Here is a 12521-nt window from a genome sequence, read left to right as displayed (position 1 = left end):
AGTGGCAGACTTTATTTTTTGGGGCTCCAAAATCACTGCAGATGGTGATTGCAGCCATGAAATTAAAAGAGGCTTACTCCTTGGAAGGAAAGTTATGACCAACCTAGATAGCATATTCAAAAGCAGAGATATTACTTTGCCAACAAAGGTCCGTCTAGTCAAGGCTATGGTTTTTCCAGTGGTCGTGTATGGATGTGAGAGTTGGACTGTGAAGAAAGCTGAGGGCCGAAGAGTTGATGCTTTTGAACTGTGGTGTTGGAGAAGACTCCTGAGAGTCCCTTGGACTGCAAGGAGATCCAACCAGTCCATTCTAAAGGAGATCAGTCATGGGTGTTCTTGGAAGGAATGATGCTAAAGCTGAAACTCCAGTACTTTGGCCACCTCATGCGAAGAGTTGACTCATTGGAAAAGACTCTGATGCTGGGAGGGATTGGAGGCAGGAGGAGAAGGGGACGACAGAGGATGAGATGGCTGGACCGCATCACCGACTCAATGGATGTGAATTTAAGTGAACTCCGGGAGTTGGTGATGGACAGGGAGACCTGGTGTGCTGCAGTTCATGGAGTCACAAAGAGTCGGACATGGCTGCAACTGAACTGAACTGAATGGAGAGTAATAGAGACAAGTGGGTCCATTCTACGTTGCATCAGAAACGGAAGCAATCAGCCATTTCAAATTTCTTTTGACTCTAATTTGCATGTGAACGCAAGGGAAAAACTGATGAAAACAAAAGAACTGATTACTTTTCATTTGGTTCTTTCTCTTTCCACCTGCGTTTCCTAAAACTGTATGTCTTTGCTGTAATCCACATGTCTGCCTCAGCTCTCATCAGCATGTGCTGTGTCTGGGGACCTGGGACAGAGTGGATGATATTATGAAGCAATTCAACCCTTAATTGAGAATTTTGAACTTTGGGGCTCTGGGTAACTATTTTACTATTATTATTTTTAAAATATTTATTTATTTTATTTTTTTCTCTGCTGGGTCTTCATTGCTGCACGCAGGCTTTCTCTAGTTATGGCCAGCGGGGGCTTCTCATTCCAGTGGCTTCTCTTGTTGGGGAGCACAGACCCTAGGGCACTCGGATTTCAGTAGGTGAGGCTCGTGGGTTCTAGAGAGCAGGCTCAAGAGTAGTTGTGGCACACGGGCTTAATTGCTCTGAAGCTTGTGGGATTGTCCCTGACCGGGGATTGAACCTGTGTCCCCTGCATTCACAGGTGGATTCTTAACCACTGGACCACCAGGGAAGCCCTGGGAAACTATTTTAAATGTTAACCTGTGATGACGATAATCAGGTGATTTGTCCAAAGCATATAGTGGGTGCAAGGTGTGGGGAAGAAGAGTTACTGGAAGCTGAGGGTCAGGGGAGGCTAGCACCTCAGTGTGCAGAGCTGGGCAGTGACTAGTGAAGCAAGTCTGAGCCCTGGGGCTTACCCCAGTGGGCCCCCTCCAGCTCACTCATCTGCTTCTAGGTAGAACTCGCAGGAAGTTTTACAGAACTGACAACTGTTACAGACCTATAATTTTCAAGACTCTATGTGCAAGCGAGCTCAGTCACTCAATCGTGTCCAACTCTTTGTGACCCCATGGACTGTATTCCTCTAGGCTCCTCTGTCCATGTGACTCTCCAGGCAAGAATACTGGAGTGGGTTGCCATTTCCTCCTCCAGAGGATCTTCCCGACCCAGGGATCGAACCTGCATGTCCTGTGTCTCTGGCAATGGCAAGAGTGTTCTTTACCACTGAGCCATCAGCAAAAAAGACATCTCAGACACCATCCTTGCTCTCAAAAAGCACGTGGTCCAGAGACTTCTCACGCAGTGGCTTCTTCCCTCCTACTGTTTCTTCTCTGCTACACTCACAGGTCCAGACCTCACACGCCCTTTCGGAGAGTCTTCTAAGGGCTCCTACCAGAGAGAAGAAACATTCAGAAGCAAAATGAAATCAAACAAAACCAAGAGAGAAGAGCCTCCACTGGCTCCGGGAGCAAGCAGTAACCTGACTTCTGCATAAGGTGTGCCCAGGTGACTTGCCCATCCTTGGGCCGCTGCCATGACACATTCCGCATGCCTGACGCTGCCCGGGGAGAACCAGGCAGCCCGGTACGGCTTTCCTACTCAGAGAACATCTGGCTCAGCGGGCAGGGTATCCTCTATGCAGCCAGCACCGTCAGGGCTCAGCTCACTGTGATCCTCAGCTTGCCTGGGCAGTGACACTACCCTCAGCCCCCAGGGAGCAGCAGAGCCAGGGACAGAATAACATGCTCAGGAGAAATGTCCTCGGAGTCCTCAGCATCGGGCTGCTGCTGGTCTTCGCTCTCAATCTCCTCCTGATATTTTACACTAAGAGGATTGTACAGGAGTTGATCCTGGGGGATCGCCAGAATAAGCTGCATTTTGCTCCGTCTGAACTTAACTGGACAGTGATGGACAGACTCTCTCGACTAGAGGCGAATTTGCAGCATCTGAGTAAGTCGACGGCACTGACATGGAGGGGACAGTGTGTATGCCTGTCTGTGCCTGTGAGTATGTGCTTAGGGGCACAGAATAAAGAGGTGTGGAGGGGAAAAGAAGGGAGAATTAGTGGGAATCAGAGCCAGCAGCTGATGGAGGTAACAGGTTGTGTGTGTGTGTGTGTGTGTGTGTGTGTACCTCAGGGCGGGCACACACCCTGGTGAAGTCTGTGCAGAAAGAGCCCCCTGGCTGATGTGCCCTACATGTCAACCTCTTTTTAAAATCGACTTATAGTTGGCATATGCTGCTGCTGCTTATTTGCTCAGTTGTGTCTGACTCTGTGCCACCCCCAAGGACTGTACCCTTCCAGGCTCCTCTGTCCATGGAAGTCTCCAGGCTAGAAGACTAGAGTGGGGTGCCATTCCCTCCTCCAGGGGATCTTCCCGACCCAGGGATAGCACCCATTTCTTCTGAGTCTCCTGCCTTGGCAGGCAGATTCTTTACCACTAGCACCACCTGGGAAGCCCAGTTGATGTTTAGTTTGGTTCAGTGCAGTCACTCAGTCGTGCCCAACTCTTTTCGACCCCATGGACTGCAGCGTGCCAGGCCTCCCCGTCCATCACCAGCTCCCAGAGTTTACTCAAACTCATGTCCATTGAGTCAGTGATGCCATTCAACCATCTCATCCTCGGTCATCCCCTTCTCCTCCAGCCTTCAATCTTTCCCAACATCAGGGTCTTTTCAAATAAGTCATAAGATTACATTAATTTCATGTGTAGGACATAAGGGTTCAATATTTGTGTATTTCACGAAATGATCACAAAATAAATCTGATTAACATTTGCTGTCTCACATAGTTCTACATTTTTTCCTTGGGATGAGGACTTTTGAGATTTACTCTGTCACCAGCTTTTAAACATACAATACAGCATTATTGACTATAGTTGCCACACTGTACATTACATATCCAGGATTTATTTATTTTATAACTGGGAGTGTGTAGCTTTTGCCCTTCTTTACATACTTTGCTCACCCCCCCACCCTGCCTCTAGCAACCACTAATCTGTTCCCTGTATCTTTGAAAAAAAAATAATATATATATATATATATATATAACTGTACCACACCTTGCTTATGGCATATGAGATCTTTGAGAATCTTCTTTTAGTTGCAGCACGCAAACCTCTTAGTTGCAGTATGTGAAATCTAGCTCCCTGACTAAAGATCAAACCAGGGCCCCTTGCATTGGGAGTGTGGAGTCTTAGCCACCAGACTGCCAGGGAAGTCCCTGTTCTTTGCATCTATGAACTCATTTCCCCCCATTCTTATTCGATTCCACACATAAGTGAGACCCAATAATATTTGTCTTTGGCTTTTTTCACTTAAGATGATGCCCTCAGGGTCCAGCACATTTTAACCTCTTCCCAGGAATTCTGGGGTTTGTTTTTGAAACTCACCATGAAACTCTACCTCCTGTGAATTTCTTGTATCTTGGCATCTGCTTCCAGTGAAGGCAGGACTCACGGGCTCCCGCATGATAAGAATCTTGTGCTCATGCCCTGGGGGAGAGGGGTCTGGAATGTGAGAGCAGGGAATTGACTGCTCAGATGTGTGGCTGTGTGCCCGTGGAGCCTGGGTGGTGGGGAGTGTCTTTTTTTTTCGGTTTAATTAAAAAAAAAAAAGGATTATTTAATTCTTTGGCTGCATTATGTCCCAGCTGCGGTGTGTAGCATCTCTGATCTACATCACAGCATGCAAGGCCTTCAGTTACGCCATGTGATACCTTTTAGTCATGGCATGTGGAATCTAGTTTCCAGACTAGCGATCAAACCCAGGCCTCCTGTATTGGGAGTGCAGAGTCTTAGCCACTGGACCACCAGGAAATTTCCTCTTTTTAATTTTTTTAATTTTTAAATTTTTATAGAATTTTAAAGGTTATTTTTCATCTACATTTATTATAAAATATCGGCTATATTCCCCATATTGTACAGTACATACATGAGCTTATGTTACATCCAGTAACAATCTATGCCTCCCCTTGCCCTACTCCTGTGTTGCTGGCAAACACTGGCAACCACTAGTCAATGGCACCCCACTCCAGTACTCTTGCCTGGAAAATCCCATGGATGGAGAAGCCTGGTGGGCTGCAGTCCATGGGGTTGCTAAGAGTCGGACATGACCGACTTCCTTTCACTTTTCACTTTCATGCATTGGAGAAGGAAATGGCAACCCACTCCAGTGTTCTTGCCTGGAGAATCCCAGGGACGGGGGAGCCAGGGGGCTGCCGTCTATGGGGTCGCACAGAGTCGGACACGACTGAAGCGACTTTGCAGCAGCAGCAGCAGTGTGTTCTCTATATCTGTGAGTCTATTTCTCTTTTCTCTTTTGTTATATTCACTAGTCTATTGTATATATTTTTTTTAGATTCCACATATAAGTGATGTCATACAGTACTTGTCTTTTTCTGTCTGACTTATTTCATTTAACATAATAGCCTTGGGGAGTGTCTTTTTAAAAAAATAATTATGTTTACTAATTTTAGTTATTTTGGCTGCACTGGGTCTTTGTTGTTGCAGTTAGTCTTTCTCTAGTTGCGGAGAGTAGGGGCTACTCTCTAGGTGCAGTGCGTAGGCTTTTCGTTGCAGTGGCTTCTCTTGTTGCAGAGCACGGGGTCTAGAACACCCAGGCTTCAGTAGTTTCAGCCCATGGGCTCCGTAGTTGCAGTACCTGGGCTCTAGAGCACAGCCTCAATAGTTGTGGTGCACGCATGGGCTTAGTTGATCCACTCCATGTGGAATCTTCCTGGACCAGGGATCGAACCCATGTCCCCCTGCATTGGCAGGAAGATTCTTAACCACTGGGCCACCAGGAAAGCCTACGGAGTGTCTTTTAAAAAAAAGAACTGAGCCTTGTCAGGGTTCAGGGTGAGACAGAGGGATAGATGGAAGGTCAGACAGGAAGAGGAAAAGGAAGGGTGGAAATCAGAGAAGGGGAGATATGGAGAGGGGACAAGAAAGGAGAAAAGAGATGAGCACAGAAAAGGAGCCCAGAGTGAAAATGTCGAGGGCGGAGGGTGGAAGAATTGATACGGAGGAAAAAAGGGAAAATAGATGAGGGGAGAAGGAGGCATGAAGCATGGTTTCCATCCCCCATCACAAGACTCTTATGTTATTGTGGTTCAGATTTCTGGAAGGCAGTTTTCATAAAGTGAAAGTGTTAGTCACTCAGTCGTGTCCAACTCTTTGCAACCCCATAGACTGTAGCCCACAAGGATCCTCTGTCCATGGGATTCTCCAGGCAAGAATACTGGAGTGGGTTGCCATTTCCTTCTTCAAGGGATCTTCCCAACTCAGGGATTGAACCTGGGTCTCCTGCATTGCAGGCAGATTCTTTACCATCTAAGCCACCAGGGAAGCTTTCTTACGGGACGGTTCAGTTGATGAGTGTCTTGTGATGTGCTTTACCACTCTATGCCCTGGGCCTGGCACAGAGAAATTAAATAGATGAGTGAGTGACTGAGTGTAGGAAGGAGAGAACAGAAGACTCTGAGCCTGGGCTGAAGGGATGGGCAGCCAGGGATGAAGAGAAGGGTGATCCAGGGGAAAGAGTTAGAGACAACAGAGAAGATCGTCAGCTCCTGAGGCCCTGGCTTTGAGAGCCCTTGGCTGGTTTGCACGTTGACTGTGCAAACATTCCCAGGGCAATTTCACCACAGGATGTCTGTGTACCTTGGCCATCACTGTCACTCCTTGGCTGAACACGCAGACCACACCAGTTCTCTGGCTCACCCATCCTGTGTCAGCCTCCTCAGGCCTTAAAATAGCAGGAGTTCTGCCAAGAGCCTGGCTAGTCTTTCTTCCGGCTGGGACACAATGTGCCCAGAGAAGCCATCCAGAGCCGTCAAGTTTATTTCCATCTCTCTGCACAACCGGTTCCTCCTTGGCTTGTTGTTCTCTGTGCTCTACACGTTCTATTCACTCTGAAATGACGTGGTGTCAGGGACTCCCTACCCGCTGAGATGAATTTCAAAATGCTTTCTGGACCCCGTTTCCAGATCACAAACGCTTTTCTTTCCGGAAGGGCTTGCTGAAATGGAAAGCTGGTTCAATGACCCTCCTTCTGGTTGCTCTTTACCTCCGAAAAGACTGAAGAAAATCATGACAGTGAGGACACCTGAGCAAATAATGAAGTCTGTGAAGAGCCAAAGCAAACACATAATGATAATCATATCCTTATTGTGGGAGGGCTTAATAACTCTAAACCAATTTTCTGGAACTTCCCTGGGGGTTCTTAAAAGGCCCGATCAGAGCGACACACTTGGGTGTGTCCCCTTTGGGTCTTGGAGAGTTTTAGTGTAAGTCATGTGGGTGGTCTAGTAACACAGTCTCCGTCCCGCTGGGTTCTGTGCTTCCATCATCAAAATTTCCCACTGACAGCAATGAATGAGAGTGGAAGATCAGATAACCCCCAGAGCGGAGTGTGAAAAGAGAAAATGTTAGTTGCTCAGTCATGTGCGACTCTTTTGCCACCCTGTGGACTACAGCTTGCCAGGCTCCTCTGTCCACCGGATCCTCCAGGCAAGAATACTGAAGTGGGCTGCCATTTCCCTCTCTAGGAGATCTTCTAGAACCAGGGACCGAACCCAGGTCTCCTGCATTGCAGGCAGACTCTGTACCATCTGAGCCACCAGGGAATCTCCAAAGAGGAGTATAAGGGAGTTTAAAGGCCCACGGAATCCAAGGCCACCCTGTGATCCCCGTGCTTAGCATAGAAGAGTTTGAATCAAAATATGGTTTGATTTGGAATACTGTGAAAATCTTGCTCCCATTTTTATTTTCTGCCTGAGCAAATACGAGAGCTAGTCCCCAGGAGTCTTCTCTGAAATATCCTCCATTTATTTTTCTTTCCAGATTTGCTTTGACCATCCTCTTTCCATCTCATAGGCACTTCTGTGGTTGACTCTTCTCATTCACGGGCCAGGTTTAGGTCATCTTCCAAAAATACCCTCCCCCCACTTGTAAGGTTTCCCTGCATCCCTCTTAGGGGCTGGGCACCTAGCTGAAATTCTGCCCACGTTTTGTACACCAAACCACACTCTGTGGTGTGGGGCTGCCTCTGCCCAGAGAGGTTCATACAATGGGACCGTCCTTTCCTGAAGCTGGTACCCCAGGGTTGCAATCATCTGAAAAAGGGATTCTCTCTTCTAACTTGCAGAATGGTACTACATGAGCTAGAGGTGATCCCATCAATTTGGTTGGAGTTTAATGTGTGTAAGGGAGGACTGGGGCTTCCCTGGTGACTAGGTGATAAAGAATTGCCAACCAGTGCAGGAGACGCAGGTTTGATCCCTGGGTCAGAAAGATCCCCTGGAGTAGGAAATGGAAACCCACTCCAGCATTCTTGCCTGGGAAATTTCATGGACAGAGGAGCCTGGTGGGCTATAGTCCATGGGGCTGAAAAGAGTCAAAATCAACTAAAGTGACTGAAAAACAACAAAGGGAGGATTGGTGGGAACTTAAGCAAGCCCCTCTGGTGGAGTGCCTTTGAATTGAAGCCACTGGATGGGTATTTTGGGGGGCTTTGAAGAGCTTTGGTGCTTTATGTCTTAAAGCAGAAAAATTTCTGCGTGAGAGAGGCAAAGTGATAGGTAAGGAATTTATTAGAATAGGAATTGAGAGTCCCTTTATTAGAATAGAATTAAGAGTCACTGCAAGGAGATCAAGCCAGTCAATCCTAAAGGAAATCAACCCTGCATATCCATTGGAAGGACTGATGCTGAAGAAGCTCCAATACTTTGGCCACCTGATGTGAAGAATTGACTCATTGGAAAAGACCCTGATGCTGGGAAAGATTGAAGGCAGGAGGAGAAGAGGGTGACCGAGGATGAGACGGTTGGATGGCATCATTGACTTGATTGACACGAGTTTGAGGAAGCTCCGGGAAGCCTGGCATGCTACAGTCCATGGGGTCCCAAAGAGTTGGACACGACTGAGCAAATGAAATGAACTGAGCTGAACTGATTAGAATAGGATGCTTGAGAGGCTTAAAGTGGGCAGGCCAGAGGGTGCTTCCGCAAGACCTTAGTGGGCTACAGTTTTATAATCAAAGGAAAAGTGGGGAGGGGGAGAAGACCTTCTTCCTCATTCTCGAGTAGATGTCATGTTTCCATCATCAGCCCCTTCTCCAGGTTGGGTAGTGGAGTTTTCTTGTCCCTCCATGGTCAAGCCAGGACTGTCATGGCACTATGGGAAAATTATTCCAGGTCTCAGCACAGTGAGTGCCTTTCACTTTGAAATGTCACCTTTCCATAAACTGTTGTTTCGATGTGTGGAGAGAGCACGTCCTAAGGATCATTAACTTGTTGAGCTCACTGGGCAGGATGTGGGGCTCATGCCACTGTTTTATCATCTGGGGGCATGTCTCATGCTTCTTTTGCTTGGGTTTGTGGCTAAGGAAGCCTGCTTGCTTCTGTGGTTAAGCAAACCTGCTTTCTTAAGTGCCCATTAACTTACAGAGGTCTCCCATATTTTTTTTCTACTTACACCCCGCTAGTGGGATTAACCATTTAATCACCTTCTTCGGTCCCTTTACTCTGTCCCTATCACCTTGATTAACATTTTGGGGCTGAATGCTGAGGAGTATCATAGTCAATGTAGGACTTGGGAAATACTAATCAGTCAACTCTAGCTTTCATTCAATCGAAAGTTCCCAAGTATGGCTCCTGCCAGTGTCTCTGTCCCCAAAGTGACAGCACCCCCACCCCCAGGAAACTCTCTAAGACCAATGGGTAGGTCTGCCCAGGCTCCTATTAAATGACTGCTTTTGCTCTGGGTCCTGGTGTGCATGAGATTTTGTGTGTGTGTCCTTTAAAAATGAAATCTCTATTTCTCCCGGCCCTTTGGGACTTCAAAATTAAGCCTTTCTGGTCTTCAAAGCCAAATGCTATGGGGGCTCATTTTCCTGGTGTGGGACCCCTGGGCTGGGAAACGCTACATGCAGCTCAGAACTCTCACTCCTGGAGGAGAACCTCGGCAATATAATCATTCTCCAGTTTGGGGTCCTCCAATTTCTTTCTTTGGGTGTGCTGGGTCTTAGTTGCAGTACGTGGGATCTAGTTTCCTGACCAGAGATCGAATCCAGGTCCCCTGGACCACCAGGGAGGTCTGTCCAGTTTTTTGATGCCTTTAGCTGTGGAAGATCTTTTCTGGTCTTTGTCACCCATGGTTGCTCTGCGGATGGTAGTGATGTTGGTGTGCTCGAGAGAGAGAGGGTGATCTCGGGCTCTTTGTATTCCACCATTTAGGGTGATCCCAAACGTCCTTCTGGTTCCATTGAAGGAAGGAGTCAGAAGACTGTTGGAACAGCCCTTTACTTATCACGAAAGCCTGACTGTCCTCTTTCCTCAGCTGACACTTCCCTGCCAATCTCAACACACTCTCTCCCTCCTTACAGGCCTTGCCACAGCCATCCATTCACAGTCTCCATCTGACCCAAGTCCTGCTGTCACCTGGGCCCCTGCAGCACCCTGTGGTTAACCGATCCAATCCCTTAGCCTCCCCCTCTGTAAAGTCCTTTACCTGCCTCCTGCCTCACACTTTCACAGTGTGCTCTGGGCTTTGTCATCGTCCCAAACTGCTCCCCTCGAAAATGACAAATGCACACTATCTAGCCCTGACCACAACCTCAGGACCCTGGAGCAAGCTCATTCAACTTCTCCATAATGATACCATCTCTCCAGGTCTTCTCTTGCCAATGTCTACAACTTCTTGCACACTTTTTCTGTTGCACCCTCCTAAAAATCTGGGAAGAAAAACATTTCAAGGAAATGGGGATGAGAAAGTAACGCCCGGGTAGCTAACACCTGGCTGAGATGCTTTCTCCCCTGCCCTTCATTTGCAGAACAAACTATGAAGCTGGCTACAAAACAATCAGAAGATGGGATTTGCACGCTGGCAATGGTGAAAGACGAAAAGCTCTATCCTTTTCCAGATAGAGCTCACGCCAAGGAGGGTGGCTTCTTCAAGGAAAATCCCCACAAGGTTCTCTTCCCAGACTCAGAACTTTTCAAGAAGTGGGGTAGGGACCTTTCTGAGGCTCAGCAGAAAGAGGCTGAGGACCTCTTCCAGAAGTTTGGCTATAACGTGTACCTCAGTGACCGGTTGCCCCTGGATCGTACCCTCCCGGACACTCGCGATTCCAGGTAAGATGGACCAAGGCAGGCTTCCTAGGGACCTCAATGTAGCTTGAAGACAAGCTGTGGGAAGTGGCTTAGATGGTAAAGAATCTGCCTGTGATGCAGGAGACCCAGGTTCAATCCATGGGTCGGGAAGATCCCCTAGTAAAGGGAATGGCTATCCACTCCACTACTCTTGCCTGGAGAATTCCATGGACAGAGGAGCCTGGTGGGTTACTATCCATGGGGGTCGCAAAGAGTAGGATGCAACTGAGTGACTAACATTTTGAGAGCAGCAGAAGTCAAGGGTTGAAAAGAAGGGAGGGAGAGTGAGAAATTCGTGAGGAAGTGGGTCGGGGTGTAGAAAGTTCTGGAAGACTGACAGAGCAGAATTCTTGACTTTAATCCATTTTATAATGGCAGCTCTGAGACGATAAATGACTGATTTAAGTATTTACAGCCCCTCAGAGCTGAGCAGAGGTATCAGAGACACACAGATCCTTGAGAATTCTGATAGGATGGGTCTAACTCATAATTTTACAGGTGAAGAAACCGAGGCTGAGAGAGAGAAACTTGGGCAAGTTGAAGGAAGTTAACAGTGCTACTCGTCTCCCTGATGTTTCTCTCCAAGTCTCTGCTTGGACCCGTCTTTATTTATTTAAACAAATATTTATTTATTTGGCTCTGCTGAGTTTTCCTTGTGGCATGCAGGACCTTTAGTTGCAACACGTGGGAACTAGTTCCCTGACCAGGGATCGAACCCTGGCCCCCTTGCATTGGGAGCACAGAGTCTTAGCCACGGGACCACCAGGGTCTTATTAACTTTAACTTAAAGAAACTTTCCTCTCTCCTTCTGTTTTCCCTTCCTATTTTTTTTCTCATTCTGCCTCTCCTTAGTAAGTTTTTTCTGCCTCCTTAATTAGTTTTAAAAATAGCAGTTTTTAGAGATAAATTCACATACCATACAATTTACTAAAGTGTATGATTTAATGATTTTTAGTTTATTCATCACCATTATCAATTTCAAAACATTTTCACCTCTTCCAAAAGAAAACCTACCCATCCTAACAGGCCCTCCCCATCTGCCTACAACTTCCTCATCCTTAGGAAACCACTAATCTGCTTTTTGTCCCCATGGACTTGCCTCTTCTGGACATTTTGTATAAATGGAATCGTATAACATGGAGTCTTCTGTATGTAGCATAATGTTTTCAAGTGTCATTCATGTTATAGCATTCATTACTACTTTATTTGTCAGTATTGTTCCTTTTATGGTAAAATAAAATTTCATTGTCCAGTTGTATACCACCTCTTCTCTATCTGTTTACCAGCTGATGGACATTTGGGTTATTTCCGCTTTTTGACTACTATGAATAATTTTGGCTTGAACATTTATGTACAAGTTCTTGTGTGGACATGTGTCTTCATTTTTCTTGGTTATACCCCAGGAGTAGAATTGCTGGACCATATGATGACTCTATATTTAAACTTCCAAGGAACTGCCAGACTGTTTTCCAAAGTGGCTGCATCATTTTCTATTCCCTCTAGCAGCATGTGAGAGTTTTGATTTTTTTTAACATACTTATCAAGGTTTGTTTTTGTTTTTGATCATAGCCATCCTAGTGAGTGTGAAAGCGCAAAGCACAAGTCACTCAGTCATGTCTGACTCTTTGCCACCCCATGAATCGCAGCACGCCAGGCCTCCCTGTCCATCACCAACTCCCAGGGTTCACCCAGACTCATGTCCATCAAGTCAGTGATGCCATCCAGCCATCTCATCCTCTGTCATCCCCTTCTCCTCCTGCCCCCAATCCCTCCCAGAATCAGAGTCTTTTCCAATGAGTCAACTCTTCGCATGAGGTGGCCAAAGTACTGGAGTTTCAGCTTTAGCATCAT

At 46.9% G+C, this 12521-nt stretch overlaps 1 protein-coding gene across 1 annotated transcript in view; it reads left to right on the top strand.

Annotated features, from left to right (window-relative positions):
* Positions 1–12521, top strand: part of GALNT8 (polypeptide N-acetylgalactosaminyltransferase 8) — a 52776-nt gene that overhangs the window by 12747 nt on the left and 27508 nt on the right. Inside the window, exons 4-5 of the mRNA XM_010845203.1 lie at positions 2137–2467; positions 10352–10652. Of these exons, the coding sequence (XP_010843505.1) occupies positions 2137–2467; positions 10352–10652 (632 nt within the window). The remainder of the gene's footprint in view (positions 1–2136; positions 2468–10351; positions 10653–12521) is intronic.

Source organism: Bison bison, unplaced genomic scaffold (assembly GCF_000754665.1).
Source record: "Bison bison bison isolate TAMUID 2011002044 unplaced genomic scaffold, Bison_UMD1.0 scf7180017864213, whole genome shotgun sequence".
NCBI lineage: Eukaryota > Metazoa > Chordata > Mammalia > Artiodactyla > Bovidae > Bison > Bison bison.
This window is presented reverse-complemented; position numbering and strand designations above follow the sequence as displayed.